Source organism: Megachile rotundata, chromosome 9, assembly GCF_050947335.1.
Source record: "Megachile rotundata isolate GNS110a chromosome 9, iyMegRotu1, whole genome shotgun sequence".
Lineage (NCBI taxonomy): Eukaryota > Metazoa > Arthropoda > Insecta > Hymenoptera > Megachilidae > Megachile > Megachile rotundata.
The window spans coordinates 3,693,157-3,717,804 of NC_134991.1; the positions used below are offsets into that span (position 1 = coordinate 3,693,157).

The 24,648-nt window shown below is 31.1% G+C and overlaps 1 protein-coding gene across 4 annotated transcripts in view; it reads right to left on the reverse strand.

The window, feature by feature from the left end:
* Nucleotides 1-1,834: 1,834 nt before the first annotated feature.
* The window catches only part of LOC100880389 (fibroblast growth factor 8b), a 144,037-nt gene continuing 121,223 nt past the window's right edge, over nt 1,835-24,648 (reverse strand). For all 4 annotated transcript variants that reach the window (XM_012291195.2, XM_076535257.1, XM_012291196.2 and 1 more), the window contains 2 exons: nt 20,329-20,435; nt 1,835-12,452 (listed from right to left, as the gene is read on the reverse strand). In XM_012291195.2, coding sequence (XP_012146585.1) covers nt 12,006-12,452; nt 20,329-20,435 — 554 coding nt within the window. In that variant the 3' untranslated portion in view covers nt 1,835-12,005. The remainder of the gene's footprint in view (nt 12,453-20,328; nt 20,436-24,648) is intronic.

The following is a 24,648-nucleotide window of genomic DNA, read 5'->3' on the forward strand; positions in this document are numbered from 1 at the left end:
GCCTTTCTACGCTGCAAATTAAATCTTTTCCAGGTGTCACCTACTTGAAAAATAAATTCACCTCTTTATAAATCAAATTCATTCTTCTGTAAGTCAAACTCACCCTTTTACAGATCCAATTCACCTTTTCGTGAATCAAATTCATCTTATAAGTTATTCAAAAGTAAGATAAGGCGGTGTAATCTGATTTTTCCGTCTTAATTTTGGAATCTGAGCACACATAAAAAAGCGTAAATTCCGAAAGAAGAGATTGAATAAATTAAGCAACACGTTAAAATGTGCACCATTACAAGTTGATCATCGAAATTCTGAAAGGATAATTAATGAATGCAAAGTGTATATGTTACCGTGAAAGACCGAAATCTGGAGAATGTCGACTTTCACCAGTGAATGTCAACATTCATATAGTCGCTTGGTGTATGTCCGAAATATTTACTAAATACCCTTATTTCTGACTTACACCGGTAAATGTCGACATTCACCATGCACTAATGGTTAGGTGAATGCGTTCGACGGTGAATAATTTACTAATTTACTGAAATTATTTTAGACCTGTTTATTTTGAAAATGTTCATAAATCATGCATACTTAGGTACTTATTTTTCGCAAAAGAAACTCTTAAGATCGAGAGGATGTTTAATTACCAGTATTAAATTACCTGAGCGAGTAAATCTCCCGTGGATATTATTGTGTAATAAATATGTTCGCTTTGCATAACTCGTTGAAATAAATCAAACGATAACGACTTTATCACTAGGAACTGGTTCAGCAGCTGGTCAGTTTATAGAAACATTTTGTTCAATTTCAAACGTGTATTTAATGCTATTACAAATAGCGTTTTTATTGATATTTTATGAATACTCTATAGCATAATTATATGTAATTATTATTACTCAAATTAATCCACTTTCTTCTATAGTAACAGGTATCTATATTCTATTGCTTTTAAACTTTTACTAACAATAAGCATTATCTTATTATATACCATTTTGTGGGCTATTTCAATCATTTTTGTATAGCAACTACTTAGGTAATACACTATTAATGGCCAGAAATAATTTCAAATAATTATATGTCAGTTTATTTGAATATAAAAATGATTTTTCTTTGAAGCACCTCATTACTTAAAAATGAAATTAAGTAACTCTTTATTTTGTATCCGAAAAACGTTTTCAAATCATTTCACAAATATTTTTAAATTTTTAAATTTAAAAATTACAAAAATTTTCCAAATATTAACTCTTTAGATTTTGATAATCCCAACTTTCAAAATTATCAAACGTCAAACCCCCAAATCCCTGACATTAAAAGTTTGAAAATTTCCAAATTCCTATCTTTCTCAATTTTTACATTTAAAAATTTCCAAATTTTAAGACTTTAAAAATTTCATATTCTCAAATTTTCAATTCGTCCAATTCCCAAATTCTCATGCCTTCAAATTTCTTGAATTCCCGTATTCCTTAAATTTCCAAATTTCTAAGCTTATGTATTATTAAATTCCAAGATTTGTTATATTTGATTTTTGGGCATTTACAATTTTGAAATTTTTAAATTCTTAAAAGACTATTAAATCTATAATTATCTATTAACTCTAGACTATTAAATTTAAAAATCCCGAAATTATCAAATCCTCAAATAAAGTTTCCTAGGGAAGCAAATTCCTAAGTAATTGTTCTTGGCTGCACCATTAAAAGGAATTAACAATTCAGTTTTCACATTATACATATACTTCTGCTAAAAATGTAATTGGAGTTATTTTAATACACGAATCAGTAAATTAATTTTTCTGTACCTAATAGGATCAGGAATAGTTAAAATAAATGCAACACAGATATAGCAGTGTATGAGCGTGTATTTGACAGTGTTTTTCTCTCTCGTACGGCGGCACACATTATTAGAATTCGCAGTACGTACACGATTTAAGTTGGAATGTTATATTATTGCTAATTGCTGCCGGACGTACTACACTCGTTGTCCATTTTTACAACAGAAACAACATTCGAAAAAGAAGATATCTTGTTTATTCGAATTACGGTGGTGGTTGAACATTAATCAATTCGTTGTCACTTTTCCATAGAAAAGAAATTTTATTTTGTCGCTCAATTAGAATTTTGTCGACACCCAACATCCACCTCGTGTGAAAAATACAAATTTTCAATTTTAATTTTGATTTTCGCGTACGAGCGAGGCACGTCCGGGATTATACATCGACACATCGATTTTTTAGTGGGTAACGGTTGGGCCTCTATGTTACAACGCAAATTACAATGTAGAACAACATTATCATCTTCATCATCATCATCGTCGTCGTCGTTCGTTATACAACAATCATCGTAATAATTATTATCGTCGTTTCATTGCAATCGATCATCGCGGTAAAGTCGGTATTAAATATCTTACAATACACATCATTTTCCATTTATATATATAATATATATATGGTCAAGTATATATATTATACAAATACGTATATACACGTATAATACGTATACCTTACCGTTCCTTTTTTTTTTTATTTTATTATTCATTATGTATACTATCTATAGGGTAGTCGAATTTATCTATTGCGTTTCATTTTTTGTTGTTTTTTTTTGCCGTTCTCGTTCGTCGATGGTGAAAAAGTAAAAAACAAAGGAAGAGGGAGCGATGGTTGCTTTGGGACTCGAAGTCAAGTCACGCGTCAAACGACAGGGAAATTCGAAATTCGTTTCTTTTTTTTGACTTTTTGTGCTTATTTCAGCGTATCGTGTAAAATACGATACGTCATTTAAAAAGGATTACCTCGCAAAAAACGCTAAACGTAACTAGACACGTGACATCTCGAAATAGACTCGTCGAAAAAATGTTTCGTAATATAAAAACCTAAACGCCAAGAGACTTGACGTCGAGCAGATTGATGACTTACAAGGGACGTCAGCCGATTGCCAAACGATGATCTTTATACAATTTAAATATCATGTAAAATTGCAAAAAATATTTTACGTGTTCTCCCTGTTTTCGATCAGCAAATATCCGTGTTGAAATGGTCAAAATAATTTTCCAAGTTGGGTTTTAAAGAGATATTTTATAGAACATATTAAAATTGGAATTTAGAGATTTTCAAATATCGTCGGAATTGTTCAGTGTATTTTTATTGGGTATTTAATTTATAAAACGTTGAACCTCTTTATATCACAATTTGTAAGTTGAAATAACTTGAAATATAAAGAAAGAAAGCTCAAAATTTATATTGTCTTTTAAAATGACAAATTTCAAGGGGAATTTATTTAAAAAATATATCGACAATTATTTTATTTTGCATATATGTTTCAAATCATATTTTAGTAAGTTTTTAACAATCCAAACATTGAAAACATTTCATAATACTGATCTGATACTTTTAATTAATTAAATTGAAAAAGTTAGCCATACTCTTTTCTGTACAGAGTATAACGTGCCGTATTTTTGGGCAGAAGAATCAAATCCACGATTATCTACAGTAATCGTATCAATAGTAAAATAACGTAAAAAGAATGCTATAATAAATAAAATCGTATTGCTTATTAAAATTATTTTACAAATTTTGTTAATTTTATTATTTATTATAAAAAATTATTTTATCATAATTTATTATAAATTATTGTGATACAATACCATTATATTCAATTAAACTGCTTTTCACGGACAGTACAAAAGAGTCAGTGGGTTAATAAAATATTTAACTAATTTTATCAAAAGTTGCGCAAGAATAAATTAAAGTTAATACTGAGTGTCAATTAATTAAATCAAAGTGTCTATAGCATATTTTAAGATGAAAGTGTATTAAAATTTGCAATTAAGTTCTTTATATATAAAATGACAAAGTGTTTTTATTAAAATTTGCATACATAGAAAGTATAAATAAATTTAAATATTTGTTCGTATCATCAGATTAGATAATATTATATTTGAACAATCTGGTAATTAAATTTATATCTATATTTTTAATGGCCCTTCAAATTTTATGATTTAAAAAGATTTTCTTGTTAATAAAATTTTGTTAATAAAACTTCCGAGATATTCTGTAGAAATACTTATATACACGATTAAGGGGATATTCGAAGACTCATTTCTTAGAAACAGATATTTGCTCAGGAAAAAATTACACGTAAAATTTTTTTTTATATTAATGTTGTATGAAAATTGGATCAAAATCAATACGTGTCAATCGAGTGATGCCCTTCGCTAACTAACCCATTTACACCGTTAGCAGCATGTAAAAGGTCACAATCACGAAAATAATATTATAAGTTGATTTATATGCTTTAAGAAATTTTATAAAATAGTTCTTTCGAATTCGAAAAATTTATATTTACCTATATAAAATTGTTAACTAACTTTACTTCTTAAAACTGAACCAAAATATTTATTCTTAAAATACGAATTTTATAATTCACATTTCCATATGAATTTCATAATTTGTATTTTCTTGTTAAATTGTATAATTTATATTTTCTCGTTAAATTATTTATCTCTTACGTATTGTAAAATGAATAGAATAATACCAGATCTTCAAATATTTTCATGATACGAACCATTTTTTCATTGCAAGGACTGGTGTAAATGGGTTTAAGGGAGTTACACTCGGTCTGGGTCAGCAATGCTCTTTAAAGCGTTGCTTGTTGCTAATCAAGTGCTAATTAACTCCGATCAAAGATCCATCTTGTTCCATTGTACCATTACTTCTATTGCTAGAAACATCATCGCCGTGATTCTCGACGCGCTATGCTTACACATACAAAAAAGACGAGTAGGTTAATTATTATTATTATTACTTTTTTTTAGAGGTGGGGTTATAATATCATGTTACATTACAATACATTACACGTTACATTAGTTTTCTGTTATTCAATTACAAAAGCGTCTGATTATTATTATTATTATTTCTCTCTTACAGGTCAACTTGCTGGCACTTTAATTCTGTTTCGCGCGTGAAATTTTATCGTGCTTAGCTTGTACTAGGCTACGTACCGGTAGACGAAACTGAGACAAAATTAAATAATACGTACATTTTAATACCTCTATCGTGTACGAAAAATAACGAATTGAAAACAGACAAGTGCCAAAAAGATTTGAAAAAATGAACAGGTCGAAAAAGATCAAAGAGGAGACAATATATGGAACGTCAATAATTTCTGCGGGAATTAATGAAGTAATATTACATGTAATGGTACTCCCGATTCGTCGAACGGAACGTGGCTTTTCTACGAACAATTTGCCGTCTACTTTTTTATTTTTGTTTTTCATTTTTTTTCAGCGACACGTACAAACACCGTTCAAGGAGGGAAATAGGACCCCTACGCACTGCCACTGTTCGTCTCTCGAAAACGAAATAAACTAGTCAGGTATTGAGTATTTTCGGATTTAACACTGATAACGTAAAAATCGAGGATAAGAAGATACTAATAAGTACAACAACATGAGGATGACGCTGGCGAAAAGAATCAAAATGTTTTGAAGAGAAATTTAACCCTTTCACAAACAAGGTGATTCCGAAAAATGTTTATTTTGATGTTGATTGAAGTTGGTAATTTGTGTGGATAAATGGAATTTTGTTCACATTTGTTTTCATAATGTTATAAAGCTATGTTCTCCAAAGCAAATTATTTTATTACCTTACTGCATAATATGCTAGTGTAACTTACCACAAGATTTTACTTTTTGTTGTAGCAACAATTCTGCATCAAGTTTGCGTCATATTATTAATAATTATATGTTTAAACAAGGTGGTAAATATTTTATAACATCCCACTGATTTGGATGACTGATAATACGTTACGTAACAATGTTTTATAACTTTCTTTCTTTTTTACCGATACTTGACAGATAATGTGTCACTTGATGCATAATATGAAAAACATTATTAAACACAATTTTAAATAATATTTTTCTTATTGTGTCATTAATAAGTTTTATAATTTTGTTATATAACACATTATGTTAGGAATAAGCAATAACTAACTCCACTTTACATATTTCCACTATTTGTAATAATAAGAAAAATATGTTATATACAAAATCTGTGTGTTTTGGAGGGACAAGCGTATTTTGTTTTTAAACAAATTTTCAAAACATTGTACGTACAAACATATGAAAGTACAATGTTAAGAAATGATTAGTTCATGTAACACTTTACGTTTAAAAATGAGATGTTTCATACAAAGGGTTTGAAATATACGATCTCTTAACTTTTTATTATACTTTAATATTTTGTCTAGTATAATGTTCTGATAAATTGATTCACCTAAAAAAGACGTGGACTCATTTTAAAAAGTGGATATAATCTTGAAATGTTCTCTGTGTCTTTATTCATGCAGAAAATATTTACATCGCAGTATGTTCTTCATACTACGTAAGTTTTGTATAGAATATTTTTTTTGTATTATTACAAATAACGAAAATACCCAAGGAGGATAATTCGTTTCATCCAACATGGTATGAATGCAACTTATGTCAATTGTTCCCTTATAAAATAATTGTGTTTGGAGTAGAAAGTAATATTTATTTTTTTATTTTGTCTAAGTAAAGTATTGACGTTTAAAGATACACTAAGTGATCAAATTATTGTACTCAAATATGACAAATCACATATTTTATATTTTCAGTGCTATCATGAATTCAGGGATAACAAAATGTGTCCAATTTTAATATTCTTAAAACGTAAATAAATGACGCGACTATTTCGTCATTATATAGTGAAGCATATATTTATGATTGACAGCTTGATGCTTCTGATGCATGTTGGCAACAGAATATTGTATACATATATTGTACAATTAGAATATTTTCTGAAGTCTTACAAATATAATTCATCTATTATTATATTTCGTTACGAACCTTTCGAATAATCCTATAATTGAATCGAATAACATAAAATATTGATATGTATTTTTATTAATTTTAAATAATTTATAGAAATTTTAAAGTCTTCATTATATTACTTCCTTTTTAATAAGACGAATTTCATTTTAAATGTACATGTTTTGCTCAAATTTTAAACCAATAATAATAATATGATCACTTGGTGTAATTTTTCTGAAAATTCGAAATGTAAAAACATTCGAAAAGAAACATGAAGAACATGTTGCAGAGAGTTTTTAAGTATTTATATTATAGATAGTATTGGCCTTTTTTAAAAAATGTTTAAACTGATTTTTAAAATGTACTGAAATATAGAACATTTTAAAATTGAAATTGTAGATTCACAAAAAAATAGAGAGGACTCAAAATTTACACAAAAGCGAAATGATTATCATCAAACCATTAATAAAGAAAAATTACAAAGACATAGTGAACACACTATTCCACATTTCATTAATTTATTACGAATATTTTAAAATGTTCAAATGACCAATAATTGAAAATTCAGTCCTTATATTTAATTAATTATTAATTCAATTATGTTATGATTATAAAATGGACACACATATGTTATATTTCTAATTTATTTCTTTAAATAAAATTTATAATTTTTTATTGTCATAAGTCGCTGTTATGGTACATAATTAATTTTATGCGATAAATGTTATTTTTAATCATCACTCTGTAGAGTATTTTACAATGATTTTTCAATTTTGCTGCGAATGTGAAACGGATAATTAGTCCTATCATTTCGAGATTTTGTAATGAATCACGTTCAATAAATACAATCGTAAAGTATTTAATTTTCGAAAAAACAATTACATTTTTACATTCACTGGACAAGTAAGCGTTTTGTGAGCTATTTTACTATATAATAAGTAAATACTTTTTAATTCGTGTGAATGCAAAAATTTAAATTAATAATATGTTAAGTCACTTTCATACCCATGAACAAATGTAACAAAATTTATCTTTTCATTTGAATAAAATATCCATTATACCAAATAAGTTATAAATAGCTACAATCATTTGACCCTGTTTAAATTATCATACTTTTTTAACGGAAAAAACGACTGAGATTGCAGTTTTTGTTTTAAGTATTCAAGAAGTTATCGAATTTTGTATTAATATAAAGTGTACTCAACATTTCCTGTATTCGTGAAAAGGTTAAACTTGAGTCCGTATTTTTGCGTTTTAACGAACAGACAAAAATTTTATTTATCACGTTCGCTTCCAAAAGTCAATGGAAAATTCGATTGTCACAGAGAATCTTGTTTTATTTGTAAAATAAAACATAGTTTTAAACGACGCACACCATCTGTACTCTATATTATTGCTTAAATTATATGCCAGAATTTAATTTTCATACGATTTAATTACTAATTTAATTTAAATTTTAATTCTAAGTTTTAATACATTAAACAAACATTCTGATAGCGAACGTGTTAAATAATTAATGTGTTCATCAGAAACATGGCGACGAGTAAAATGCTTGAATTAATTCGAGGATAGTCATGAATAAAAAGTAAATGAAAAGGGGGTGGTGGGGTGGGAGAAGAAAACGAATAGGGAATGAGTAAAATAAAAGAGAGCAGCGCACGTTTCCATACTCGCATGAGGAAAAGCTTTTCTTCTCGGGTAGTTTGGTTTTTCCATATTATCTAAACACGATTTCAATAAATAAGCTACCTAGGGAGCGATTTCTTTTTGGGGAAAAAGAGCCGGCCGCTCCTTACGTGGCGAGTCTGCGAGTACGAACGGGTCAAAGGTGATTCCATACGGTTTTCTTTTTTTATAGAACATTACAAAGAAATAAGGAATTTCTCACAAGGCCCAGGAACGTACCCTTGATTCCGTTCGTCGAGTCGCCACCGCGTCATCTATTCGTGTAACTAACCTAGTAATACAGTCTGCGATAGCGTCCTAAAGATTAATTCCATTAACAATCAATAATAATATATATTTATATATATTACACGCAGTCACACGCGTTCAGAGGCAAAATACAATACCCTGTCACTTCATTATAGGCACCCATCTATTTTAAACTGCTGCTTTTCCTACGGAATGTTGAGGTTATGGCGCGTACAATAAATAATGGAAAGTTCATACTAAACCGTGAAAGAAACTGAATACTCCTGTATTTCAGAGATAAGTGATGCTATTGATTAGTAATCATGTAGGTTGTCTTCCAAAACCTCAATAATCATGAGTACTTATTAAAAATAAAATATAAAACCAATATTTTATCTTCTGCTTTATGACTTGTATAAAAGTTTTTTGTCATAAAATTATAGTTAAGATCTTGATAAAAAATTTTGTAGGCCACTGCAAGCCAGCGAAATGGCTGGCTTATAAAAATAATTGAAACGACAAATCAGTTATTTACAGTACTTTCCTGTTTGATTTCTTACCATATAACAATAATTTTGTATAAATGCTATATGATAGTATACTAATGAAAATTATCATTTCATAAAATGAAAATCGGATAGAGAATTTCAGTATTTAAAAAAAAAAATTATATGAAAAGTTTCTACTTTAAAAAGAAACATGAGGAATCTCAAGACTATAAAACTTAAGAAATATAAATATTTATAAATTCCAAACAAAATTCGGACTCGTTATGATACTTCAACGATTGACTTAAGTTAATTTTTATTTTTTCATTTTAGCATTAATTGATCTTGAAAGCAAGATTGGTTTTTGAAAACAAGATCAAAGATATTTATGACCAATTTTAAGGTGATTAAACTGTAGATGTTTATATACATATTTATGACACACAATCTGATGTTTTTTATCGTTACGCACGGCAAAACTTGATACCGAAAGACACATTTGAAACATAAACTGATATTGAATTTGACATTTATATTCGATTATAATGAAGAAAGTAAAAAACTGAATTTATTTCTTAAATACAGTGTAAACCGCTCGAATGATTGGATAAGAAGGAACAAGAGTTTTAAAATATTAAGTCGTAATTAAATCAATTAAAATTAAGTTTTTTACATTCTGTACATAGAGTAAATTGTTAATTCTTCTAATTTAAATCTAACCTAATCAAATATCCAATCTCATTAATACTAGGAAGGCTAAGAAACCCATTAGTTGTAAAATATGGGAAGTATTATTTTATCGTTACTAAATTATTTATCGTTACTTACATTTTGACGATTAGTACCGAAGAAGTGACTTTGGTTCAACATACATGTTTAAGAGAATATTATAAATAATTATACATATATGAGGTTCCGTCTTCCTACGAATAAAGATACTTTTATGCAAAATATTCCAAAATTATACTTGATGTACCTGGCATACAGAAGAACTTTTTAAATATGCACTCATGAATTGAAACCACTTGCACTAACCTAAAAGGTCATAGAAGACACTGATCCTTGGATACCGAACGTATTTTCAAAATTTTTAAATATTTATACAATTATTCTAGATGTATTTTTTGCAATACATGAAAGTCTTATTAAGATACTTGAGTATACGTTCCGTAATTTTAGAGCCATGATTGATCTGACCATCGTCGTTCATGGTCGATAAAACCAGAGAGGAGATTTCAGTGATAATGTTGCTACATATTTGACTAAAGTAAAAACTAGTAAAGTAAAAAATATTTTATATAAATATGTAGTGCCCATAATGGAGTAGTATCAGGATACCATATTTACGCACGCAAAACAAAAAATGAAACCAGAAAAATGCACACAAATACTTTAAGCTCGTACACGAACACGCAGTTTAAGCCGAGACTCTCAATACTATCTCACTCTCATTCCTATCAGAAAATAGACTTCTGTGTGAATTATAACGCTCGACGCGTAAAGTAATCGCGTTTCAAGTGTGTATACCGTGTAAAATGGATTTAGAGATCCCATTGTTTCTAAACGTTTGTTTCTGAACAAGTTCACTAAAAAATATATATACGCTATCGCATCTTGTTCTCCTGAAATTGTATACCGATTCATTTTGTCCAAAAAAGTTTCTTTTTTTTCTCTCTCTTTGTATGTGTATGTGTGTGTATGTGTGTGTGTGCGTTTTTTTATTTGTGGGTGGGGAGGTGGGAGCAATCGACATTCACATGCATGTCGTGACTCTCTTCGTATAAATAAGAGTAAAAATTCGTCAGGTGAACAGAGCAGCTTGTATCAATCGCAACGCGAACATCGACATTAACGCGACGGTGATAACTGCGTGTACGTTGCGAGCACGCACGCACGCACACATTATTCATACACGCAGGCACGCATGCACGCACGCACGCTAAATTAGGCGGCGTAATTAGCACAGCGAGCGAGAGAGTGTTGGCGCGGCGTGAGCTCTACTGCGCAAGCGCGTAAGAGGGTTACATCTTTTCGACGCGTACCTATCATCGTTCTTTTTTTCTCATATTTTATTCAGAAATATTCTCTTTACAAACGAAATTCAAATTTATAATCGTTCGTTAAATTCGATTTCTTTTCTCTTCTTGTTTATTTTAGGAAAATATTTCCACGAGGGTGCGCCGATTTGTAACTCTCCGCGCATCTATCGCGATCTATGACAGCGCTTGAAGCACGATAGCTATCCGATTGCGCAACGATTTAGGCCGATCGTGCGCAACGTAATTTATCTTCCATCGCTAAACGATCGATCGATCTCTATGTCACACCAATATCAATTTCATCCCTTAACGAAACGAAAAGAAAAATTTTCATCGTACGACAAAAATTTAGCGATGGAACGAATCGTGAAAATCATGATATCGTGCAATACTTGCCTGAAGAAGGAATCAGTCGGGGGCAAGTGTGAAAAATGGAATCTAAACGAAAGTTCTAACATACCAGCAAGACTGTCTTCCTGCTAGTTCGTCCCGTATAATTAATTGTTTTTTTTTTCTTAGTTTTTGTTTCCAACGAATTGCATTGATCGAAAAGGCAAACAAGCAGGAGACATAAGGCTAGCCAGCTTTTGTTCGTTGCGATCAATCGAGGCGCGTGCTTCACGTGGTGCCGCTTAGTGGGTTCCTGACATCTCGACCGTACGTTCCACCAGCGTATTTGGCAGTCTGATCTCAGGTTCTCACAGATGTGGAGGAGGCAGTCTTGATCGGCGAGCCTAAACGCGGCTCAATACTTGCTGGCCTCGACTAACAGACGACTATCGTGTCGTCTTCGAGGCGTGGTGACTTTCTCACCTTGACGCATCTTCCAGCGATTCGAATGCCGATGATGATGCGTCGTATGAAGGATCTCCCTTGCACTGTCGACCTGCGACAGGGAGTTCTTCTTCGCGGCCCTCGTCACGGCTGATGGCTTTCTTGATACAACATAAGGATCAATATGTGGATCCATACCACCCATGTCAGCATTCACCAGGTTGTTGTGATGATTGATGTCGGCATGGGGATTGTACTTGATGAAATTGAAGCACTCCTGTCGCCGAGGATTCTTCATCGGTTTGCCAAACTTGTTGAAGCCTAGATACCGAGAACTGTCTACCACGCTTCTGTAGGTCAGATACGAGCCGTTGTAGTCCTCGTAGAACTGACACATGGGACCCTTTTGCTTTTTTGGCTGAAAAAATAAAAAACAATTGGTTATTCCCTTATTTATTATTTTTCATAAGTAATTATTTTAAGCTTTTTAGTACCAAACTATAATATAACGTTTGCAACATTTGCGAAATACAATTGGCATTTATTTATTCTACTTTTATTTCGTAATATGTTTATTTTTGAATTTTATAAGTATCATTTTTATTATTATTTTTATGATAATTTCTTCAAACTTTACTAAATTACGAAATAAGAGGCGAATAAATGATATAGCAACTGTTGCTATAAATGATGTTCCAGTGTTAGGTATTAAATGGGTTAAAACTAAAAGTTAAAATAGTATTAAAAGTTGAAAGGGTACTAAAAGTCTCCACACATATTTTTTCGCAACATGATTGGCAGTTTGAAACCACTCGCTAGTACTTAGATGATAATTTTTTTAATCATTAACACTTACAATTTAGATATTTTTAAATTTTCAAATTTTGGACCTAGGAATTTAAAAACGTGAAAATTTTGAAATTTAAGAATAGCAAATTCAGCAACTTGAAAATTTGAAAACACTGTAGTTTGAAAATTTCCGAAATTTCAGATTTTGAAATTTGGGAATTGCAAATTTAGAAAATTTCTAATATTTAAGAATTTGCAAACTTGAATGATCGAAAATTTAAAAACTTATAAATTTAAAAATTGAATAAGTTATGAACTTCAAAATTTGCAGATAAAAATATTGAACGTTATATTTTTTATTTCAGAATAACTGATTCACAAGGCAATACTGAATATTCTAGCATTACATTCAACATACAATTCGTAATGTAAAGTGGAGGGCGGGATATTCTACAAACAATTTTCTTATGTAGCACTTAAACGTGTGGACTAGGCGGATTCAAGTATCTTCCTAGAAGCGGTAAATGGTAATGTTAATCTTATAAGTATGTATCAATGTTCGAGTAGCAATTTTTGTGTTAATAATGTAATGAGGTCTGCGAAACTCACGTCACCGTTGACGTAAATATATTTCATAAATTGTTTATACTACTTTTTATTAAATTTTAAGTATTTTAATATTTGCTAAATTATATTGTTTTACTGTGCCACGAATACAGTTTTTAATAGTTTGGAACGAAACATGTAAAAAATCATTTACATTTATGTAAGAAAACCATTCAGAAATCAGACTAAAAGATTTTGTGTACTATGTATTGAAAAAAATAGGTTGTAGTTTGCTACTTGTATCCAATCGAATATTTATGTACAACAAACCACTTGTGTAAAATAAAATTATTTAATTTTTGTTGGAGTTTTGAATTTACGCGTTTTTAAAACTCTTAAATGAAGAAATTCGCGGTCCTTCGTTTTCTGTTTTTGGTTGCCGTGCAGCGTTTGTATGTTTGGAGAATCGTTAGTGACTTCACGTTTTATGATGCCCGGCGTCTTCTTGTAATAATATATTTTGCGTGTTTTAATCAAAATAACTGTGTTCACTATTAAAAATCTATCAGGTTATGGGCCCAGGGGACTCAGAGACTTGGGTAACCGGTGAAAAATAATTAAATGTGTAGAAATAGTGGTCAGCAGTAAAATAAGATAAACCGCGTGCGTCGTGTGTGTAAAAAGAAATTGAAAATGAATATCGGAAGGGTTGAACAAATTCAAAAATTAAATTCTACAAACTATGATACCTGGAAAATACAAATGAGAAGTATTCTTCGCTACAACGAATTATGGGGGTACGTAGATGGAAGCATTCCAAGGCCACGCGAAAATTACGGAGAATGGACCATAAAGGACGAAAAGGCTCTCGATTCAATCATTCTTAGTGTACAACCCGATCAATATAATTATGTTAAGAAGTCGGAAACTTCGGCAGATGCATGGCAGGTATTAAAACAAAAATATGAATCTAAAAGTCCTATGCGACAATGTGCTCTATTCAAACAGCTATATCGTTTAAAGAAAGTATCAAGTCAAAGTATGACGCAGTTCATAAACGAATTCATGAACATTGCGGAGCAGCTTGAAGAATGTGAGCTAAAATTGCCCGAAAATTTATTGTCTATTTGGTTGTTAAACTCTTTACCTCATGAATATGAAACTTTAATTATAGCAATTGAATCAAGAGAGCAAATGCCATCATTAGAAGAATTGAAAAGCAAGATACTTGAAGAAGAATCAAGACAAACGGAAAATATGAAGCAGCAGGAAGACGGTGCAGAAGGGGCCCTATTGTCCAGTAAAGGTAAGCCGTACAAGAAAAATATAATACAGAAAAATAATACACAAAATGAACAAGGAAAGAGATTTAACATAAAATGTTTTACATGTGGCAAACCGGGACATATTGCAAAGAATTGCAGAACAAAACCAAAAGTTGAAATTAAGAGAATGGCACAGGATGCGTTTACAGCAAGTGCTTTCAGTACAACCACTCGAAGAGCAGGAATTTGGTGTTTGGACAGTGGAGCGAGTACACATATGTGCTATGATAAGAAGAAATTTAACATACTGAACGATAATGAGAAAACAAAAATTTATACAGCCGCAGAAAATAGCATTACTTCAGAGGGACAAGGAGAAATAGATACGAACATAAAAACTCCTAAAGAATCAAAGATTATTAAATTGCAACAGGCAATGTATGTTCCAGAATTCAAGAGTAATTTATTATCAGTATCAAGTATCACTAGAAATGGATATTCTGTAGCATTTTATGAAAATAATGCAGTTATAAAACGAAAAGACGGGTCAATTGTGATGAAAGCGACGATGGAAGATGGTTTGTACATAATTAAAGAAAATCAAATTCAATCAGCAATGATAGCTGAACAGTGTGATAGGAAATTAATGAAATGGCATCAGAGAATGGGTCATTTAAATTTTGAGGATGTGAAGAAACTAAAAAGAAAGGAAATTGTAATTGGAATGAAGGATGAATTCAAAAATGAAAACCCAATATGTGAGGTATGTATAAAAGCAAAGATTCATCAATTACCTTTCAAAAAGTCAATAATAAGAGAAAAAGGTGTTTTGGATTTAATACACACTGATATTTGTGGGCCATTTAAAACTCGTTCGTTAGGGGGAGCAAAATATTTTGCAACATTTATTGATGATCATAGTAGATATACTGAAGTAGTATTTCTGAAGGAAAAATCAGAAATTTTCAAAGCATTTAAAGAATATAAAAATCGTGTTGAAAAGCAAACAGGTTATCAAATTAAAAAGATTCGAAGTGATAATGCCAAAGAATATTTGTCGCATGCTTTTAATGAATTTTTAAAACAAGAAGGTATTGAAAGGCAGCTAAGCGTGGAGTACACGCCTCAGCAAAACGGAGTTGCTGAACGCGCAAATCAAACATTGGTAGAAATGGCGCGTTGCATGGTATTAGAATCAAATTTACTTTATATGTTATGGGCAGAAGCGGTGCATACGGCTGCATATATTAGAAATAGATGTCCAACTAAAGCATTAAATGATTTAACTCCAATTGAAGTATGGACACAGAAGAAGCCATATGTAGGATATTTTAGAACATTTGGAAGCCGAGTTATTGCGCTAAATAAAAATAATAGAGGAGGAAAATTCGCGCCAAGGGGCGAAGAGTATATTCTGGTTGGATATTCTCAAGAAGCGAAAGCTTATAGATTATGGAAAAAGGGTACAAATCAAGTAGTGAAACGAAGAGATGTACGTTTCATAGAAAATATCAGAGAGTCGCTGAATTCCGAAGAAGAGAAGAAACCAGAATCAGAATTAGAAACAGAATATATATCGTTTGAAATGGATAAAAAAGCAGAAGAGTTGGACAAGGAACAAGAGCAACATGAAATTTCGTATGAATATAATAGCAGGAATGATCCTGAAGATGAAGAAGAAGAAACAGCAGAAGAAGAGCTGGAAATTGATGAGACTCAAATTGATGAGACTCCACTAAGAAGAGGTCGTGGTAGACCAAAATTGGAAAAGACCGGACGGCGTGGTAGACCGCGAAAATTGTATCACAATGCTAATTTTTCAAAAAGTCAAGAATGTAAAGTACCAAATACGGTCGAGGAAGCAATAAACTCACCCGAAAAATCATTCTGACTAGAGGCAATGAAGTCCGAGTTCGACACATTAAAGCACAACAATACTTGGAGTTTGGTAAGTAAACCAGCGAATAGAAAAGTATTAAAAAATAAGTGGGTTTACAGGATAAAACGGGACCAGGAAGGAAATATTAAACAATTCAAGGCGAGATTAGTAGCTCGTGGAGATCAACAGATACTGGGACAGGATTATGATGAAACATTTGCGCCTGTAGCAAGATTTGAGATGCTGAGAACATTTTTGGCAATAAGTGTCGAAAATGAAATGTTTGTTCATCATATGGACGTTGTTTCGGCGTATACACAGGCCGAGTTATCTGATGAAATATATATGGAACAACCAAAACTATTTGTCGTAAAAGGAGAAGATGATAAGGTATGCAAGTTGCACAAATCATTATACGGATTGAAACAGGCAGGTCGCGAATGGTATAATAAATTGAGTAACTATTTGATAAGCGTTAATTTTGTTAAATCTGCAATAAATCCGTGTGTTTATGTAGATAAGTCAGATGGTAGTGATGTAGTAATAATAATTTATGTAGATGATTTGCTAATAGCTTCTGTCGATTTTAAGAAATTAGAAATTGTAAAGAATTTACTGAAAAAGCAATTCGAAATGAAAGATTTAGGACCAGTTAAAACTATATTAGGTATATGCGTTGAAAGACAAGGTCAAAAAGGAAGCATAAGGTTAAATCAAAGTAAATATATAGAAGATTTACTTAAGCGTTTTAATATGAGCAATTGTAAAACGGTGAGTACACCTTTGGAAGCTAAAGTAAATCAACAATTGAAAGATTTGGAACCACTGACAGATGTAGAAATTGATGAAATGAAGGAAAAACCTTATCGGCAATTAGTAGGGAGTTTATTGTATTTAGCAAATACAACTAGACCTGATATAATGTTTGCGACGAACTTTTTATGTCGATTTTGTGAAAATCCGAGAATCATGCACTGGAAAATGGCAAAACATGTTTTAAGATATTTGCGAGGAACAATTAATTATTGTATTAAGTATACACGAAAAGACGAATGAACCATTACAAGCATATGTAGATTCTGATTGGGGTGGAAACCTCGACGATAGGCATTCGTGTTCCGGATTTGTTACGTTTTTAGCTGGTGCTCCAATAAGCTGGGCGACCAGAAAGCAAAAATGCGTCGCGCTTTCCACAATGGAATCGGAATATATATCACTTTCCGAAGTAACGAAAGAAATTGTATATTTGCGAGAATTATTGAAACATATGAAACAATCAAAGTTTGTATTTAAAGAAACGCGAATATTTTGTGATAATCAGAGTGCAATCTCATTGTGTATGAATAATGTTTATCATGCTAGAAGTAAACATATTGATATAAGATTTCATTTTTCAAGAGAGGCTCAGGAAAAAGGTTATATTGAAGTATGTTATAAGCCTACGAGTGACATGGCAGCAGATATATTAACGAAATCACTGCCAAGGTTAAAGCATGTAAAGTGCGTAGAATTGTTAAAATTATCAAATTAGAAATTTACGCGCTTTTAAAACTGTTTTGTAAAACAATGTATATTGTTAATTTGGATTGCGTAGCATTGGCCCGCGAATTAGGGGAAGTGTTGGAGTTTTGAATTTACGCGCTTTTAAAACTCTTAAATGAAGAAATTCGCGGTCCTCCGTTTTCTGTTTTTGGTTGCCGTGCAGCGTTTGTATGTTTGGAGAATCGTTAGTGACTTCACGTTTTTACGATGCCCGGCGTCTTCTTGTATTAATTTATTTTGCGTATTTTTAATAAAATAAACTGTGTTCACTATTAAAAATCCATCAATTTTTTATTTAATTACAGTATAATAAATATAGAAATAAATAATATTGAGATTTTCAACAGTTTTTTGTATATAGCTCTGTTGATTACTGAGTATTGAAGATATGATTTGTACTCAAGATTTTCAAACAAAAAAGAATAATATTCGATGAATTGTAATTATTAACCAACGTAGCATCAAAAAGTAACGCCATATTGTACTAGTGTACAATAATGTGAAGTTAATATAAGAAATTTTTGCAATTATTGCAAGAACTAACAATGAGTACAATATCTAGGGGAAGAAATAAAGACAATAATATTGGATCATTGGTGATGTTTCATCTACCGAAAACAAAATATTACAATGTATTGCAGACATATTAACATTAAAAAGGTCCACCTTTACGAATTGTATAAAAAGCATTTAAAAATATCGCTGAAGATAAACAGCAATTTTCTATAATTCAAAGAAATAGTTTTATGTTATTTAATATTTAGTGTATACGTTTTGCAAAAGAATGTAATTTTGGTTAGAAGATGTAATTCTTGGTATGATCGTTAATAGAGTTATTCATAAATAAGATAATTATAATTCCGAATACCGTTGATGTGTATATTTATTCTAAAAAAAAAAAAATGTTCGGAAAGCTTTTTTAAATCACTGTATATAGATTATTGTCGGATCATTGATATGTTGATATGATGATACGAAGGACTGGAATTCTTAGATGTCGACTCTTAGATATATCAGCGAAAATTTCAGTGTATTACTCAGTGAACTAGTTTTCCACCGGTTTTCAACGACTTTGACTACAAAATCAATGAAATATGCTAATGCCGCACTGTGAAGCCATTTTGAAACTGCAAGCAACTACCATGTGACTTTTACAACTTACTTTCTCAATTTCAACTGTCGGATGCAGTTCATTTTACAAAAGTATTTTCCAAAGTATTAGTGTTCAAGGAAAAAGAACAAATCTGGATTGTATTTCGTCTAAGTCTCTTAATGTACGAAATTGTTATAAAGTGAAAGATCATTTGTTACATTTTTTATACTGATTAGCGCGTATCGATATTTCAAAATTTTCATAACAATAGTAAACAAATGGGAGTACTAAATAACAATAGAATTGTCTACTGGCAATGAAGTTAGGGTTTGTGGTTATACAAATGAGTGAAATTATTATATTATTTGTATAGTACCTACGTAATATAAAGCAAAGTTCTCATGGAAGTAAATATATAGGTTAACCTTTTCAAACCTGATGTATCTGAACAATTAAAAGAACACGTTTAATTACTTACACCACACCCAGATCAACAATAATAAATTTCAAGCTAAAGCATTATTGTAGTTTACTAACGCCATTTCTTTTATAATGTGTCGCAAATATACGTTTTTGAATTCAAAATAAAATAAATGTCATGTACCTTATTATACACAGAAAGATTAAAAATGTATTTGAGTATACCTATACTTTCAAATTTATATTATCTTCAAAATATACTTCATTAAAGACATATTAGTCTAACACTTTGTTGTACAACTTTCTTTGCTTAACATTAAATAAATTTTGAAGTTATTTATTTACTTCTACAGTATTAAACCAAATAAAGACAATCAAAATGTTATGCTTACTTTTGCTTTTACAAAATTGTGCTTATTTTGTATTTATCAATTCTTAATAGTGTAAATCATAAGTAGGATAATTAATATAAAATTAAACAAATTCATTATAAAATTTAACGGTATTGCAAATATCATTTAGATTTATATTTGAACTATGAGTGCGTCATTAGTATATTCGATATTACACAGCAAGGAGATAAAATTAAATCACTCTAATTTAATAAATTTTCTACCTACCCGTCAGTAAAAGCGATAATATGATTGATAAATCTGAATGCTCGAACTGCACAGTCCAGTGCACTTTACTGACGGTTATAAATTTACTCGCTCAATTACGATAATGAAATATGTTTACTAATTAGTAGACAAGTAATTACCAGGCCGACAAGTTTCCACCGCTTGTTGAAGCAAATGTATCGTTGACTCTTCTCCGCATAGATGTACAACTTCCTACTGAAATCTTCGGATTGCGTTGTAAGTTTTTCTGAAACATAAAATTTAACAAATAAATTACAAGAGTTGTTCAACAGTATCAAATTTTTGTTAATGTATTATAGCTTCTTTTATGTAATCAAATTCTATGAAGCTTCTAAAACAACAACTTAATATATGTATCAGAAACCATTCTTTTCTGTTCATTGTTTACTGGTACTATAAACCAGCTATGTTGAACGAAGAACATTAAATAAAGATTTATATAAGCATTTACACTGAACGTAAAATTTAAAACTGATATGTTCAAAGTATTATCTTGCGGTGTTTTCATGTCATCAAATTGTGCAGAACAATCTACATTTCGAAAATCGCCATTTGGTATGCAACAACGTAATACTTTCCAAGAAAACTATTTTTAAAATCTCCAATCATTTGAAAACTTCCAAGATATCATTCCCATATAAAAATTAAATTGACACAAAATATACCTACATACCTTCTAAATTTAAAACAATTTCGAATAATCAATGTTCACTGTTTTCGTTTATTCATATTATTTTGGTGTAAAATTTTAGCGAATAGTCTTAAAATGGATAATGCACATATCGTGTTCAAATTTTCATTGCAACATTTGCAAGAATACTTTTCTTCCCTGTAATGACCATACGATGTATAAAATCTCGACTGACACATTCCTGGAAGTTCGATATGTCCTCTGCTCGAAATGGAGAGCCTAACACCTGTCACTTGAAATATCCCATCCATAACTGAAACACCGTTGTACCTTAAGAATTTTTATTGAATATAGAATAAGCAAGGTATACAACTTCGTGTTTACACCCTGACTCAACGAATGAGCAACCCATCTCATGTACAAAGCTGAGTACTAGTATCGAAAATTATACCTATGTTGAATTGGAAATAATATAGAATGTTCGCCTTTTGTTGAACTACAGAAGTTCAAAAAGCTTGAAGAAAATATGAAATTGATATATTTCACATCAAGAATTTCATACGCTGTATTTTGACAGTTTATTTTAATTCATTAACAAATATTTTGTTATAAGAATCTAGAATTCTTAAAATCCGACCTTATCCATCAATTTTTCTGAGATACATATTCTATATTTTTCAGCGATAAACATGGCTTGTCGGATGAAACATTCTTATGTTCTTTAAAGCTGTTAAATACTTATTTGATACTTAAACCGACTTCAACAATTAAACATTATTTTTTAATAGCATCTGTTGGAAGAAAAATATGTAAACTTTGAAGGGTTTATAAAAAAAAAATCAAACTCTTTTTATGAGTTGTATAATGATGTTATGAATTCAATTTAACGAAATTGTCAGAATATTGAATTTTATAATGGTACTTTGCTTCGAAACACAATGTATCCATATGCAAGATCTACATAATGCTCCACCATTTTCGAAAGAGACTCATCCCTAACTTTATGCAAATTGTTATTTGCAAATCACACGATTCTGAAGTAACAGAAGAGAGAAATATCGGCATGAATGTCAGTATAATGCAGTTAACTACTGTATGCATAGATATGTATAGTTTTATCGCTCACTTTATGAATTTTTTATGAGTGACGGATTTGAACACACAACCGTGCACATCTAGCTTTCTATAAAATAATCTACATTTTGCAAAAATTCGGAAATTTACAAAGTTAGTGATATTAAATCAAGGGGTCTTCTGGAACAACAAACATTTCAAATTGCACGTCTTCGAGATTGCAATCTTTGAACCTTTGTCCGACGGTATGGCGAGAAATCATGGTGGTCCACATTTAGCAGCACTCCCTCTATTACAAATCTGATCTTTAACCGCGTAAATAAAATAATCCCGCTAGAGAGTACAGTGTTCTCAGCAGGCTGGTACCATAAAGACATTCCGTCCTTCCCAATGGCAAAGCTTGGAATTGTGCACCTGTAAAGGCAGCCTCCTTTTTTTCTACCTTTCGTTATTCGGAACAAAGGACGCCTGCTTCTCCGTCGGCAGAATTTCGTAATAGCTGGTGCGAAAGAAAAGGGGAGAGACATGCCGTTGCACCGAGAGACGACGCAACGTGCACACTTCGGGGTCGACAGGACCCGCTAAGTGGCAAAGTACACACCGGTCGGTCTGTGCCTCCTTCATTAGCACCAACTAGCCACGGCGGCAGGCTTAGCCAACCTTTTCTTCCTTTCCCAATGCCGAAGAAGTGGCTGGAAGAGAGTCTACGAACATCGATGTAGGTACAACTTGCGCCATAAATCTCGACGAGGTCTCTTCTCGGAAATATGCCAGCTCGCATACCGAAGCACAAAACGGTTTACCTCCTGTATCCTGCGGTTTGTCCCTGATAATCGATACTTTCGGATAATTTTATGAACCAACCTCGAATTTTCCTGCCAACTCAGTTCAACGGTGGATCAAACGCCGTACAAGTGCTATACACCGCTTGTGGATTTCCAATTTTCAGGATCTAAATTCTTATGGCCTTTAAATTTTCAAATTATCAAATTGTGTAACCTTTGAATTTTTTAATTTTAAGATTTCCAAATTTCTGAGTTTGCAAATATACAAATTTCCAATTTTTTGGATAGGTAATTAATTCTAAATCCGAAATTCCCTAATTCGAAGTTCACAATTCTACAAGTTCTTAAATACCCAACTTCTAAAATTCTGAAGTTTTTAAATTTCTAATCTTAAATTTCATAAATCTAAAATTTGAAAATTTCCAATCTAAATTTTCGAATTTACAGTTCTAATTCTTAAGTACCCTAATTCTTAAATTTCCCTAGTCCAAAATTTTCAAGTTTAACACTCTTTTAATTAATAAATTGAGAAACTGTCAAACACCGCAATATTCAAATTTCACAAATTTTGAAATTCATATATTCCTAACTTCCTGATCACAAAAATTCGGCCATTTAGACGGGTTCCGTAAATCTAGCGTTTAATTCCATCTGACATTAAACACGAAATAATTCATTTCCGTGAGCATTAAGAAAGTGGAATTTTTTAATTGATAGATACTTGACGGTGAAGGAAAAAAGCACAACGTCATGATCTTGGGTTTTTCTGCTTTCTTCGTTTGCGGGTCACACGAGAATGAGTATAAGCGTGGTGCGTATAGAAAGGGAAGGAGGTAAGTCTGCAGGGTGGCCCATTTGCTGAAACCTCGTTAAATTCAAGTGGTTCTCGTCGGGTGCCTTCACAACATCGAAATCAAGAATGTCCCCGAACTGCCTCGTAAAGTCTCTCTTTCTTCCTCCTGGTCCATCTCTTTTTCTTTCTTTTATTTCCCTTTTTACATTTCTTTCGTTTTTTTTCTCACCGCCTCCTAACAGTCGTCACGGACGAGAAAAAGCAAGAGTGGACTTAATTTGACGCTGCTCTCTGACAAACCTTTCATGGTCTATACACAGCGCCAATTAATTGCGCCACTTTCCTTAATTAATTGAATTCACCTTTCAGCGAATGTCTATCGCAGTGACATTCCTTTCAGTCGACGAAGCAATTTGTTCCTCTATCTGCTATTAGATCGGCAACTGAATTTCCTGACCTTTCGGTGTGATTTACTTCAGAACTACCACACGAATTTTATTGCATACGAATTGAAAAATTATCATAAATATGACATAAGATTGTCCATACGAATACCTTATTCGATCAAAAATTGATATTTCGGAAATTTTAATGAATGATATCCAACAAAAAATATTATATGAAAGTTGCAAATTAAATTGCCAACCTAATATATATATACCTTAATAAGCTAAACTTGATCGCTTTATGACTCCAATTAGTAAACCATGAATAATACTTAGCATCTTATTATATTTTACTATTTTTAAACGAAGAATTGAAAGAAAACGAGAAATATTGATCAACAATTTGTAAATTTAAAAGGTTTAAAATGACTCATAAATAAAAGGAAGGGAGGGAAATTTAGAGACTTACAAAATTACAATTTAGAAAATTGTTAATCTCACATTACTAATTTTTATATATAATAAATTAATAATTAGTAATTATCCAATAATTAATAATTAATACAAATTATTATTTATATTGAAATTATTTTTTGAAATTTTTCAAACTTTTTAAATTTTCGAATAACCGAATATTCAAAATTTTCAAATTAGTAAATTTTTGAATGACCAAATTACCATATTATCAAATGATCAAATTATCAGATTACCATATTATCAAATTACTATATCATCAAATTACCAAATTACCAAATTACCAAATCTCGAAA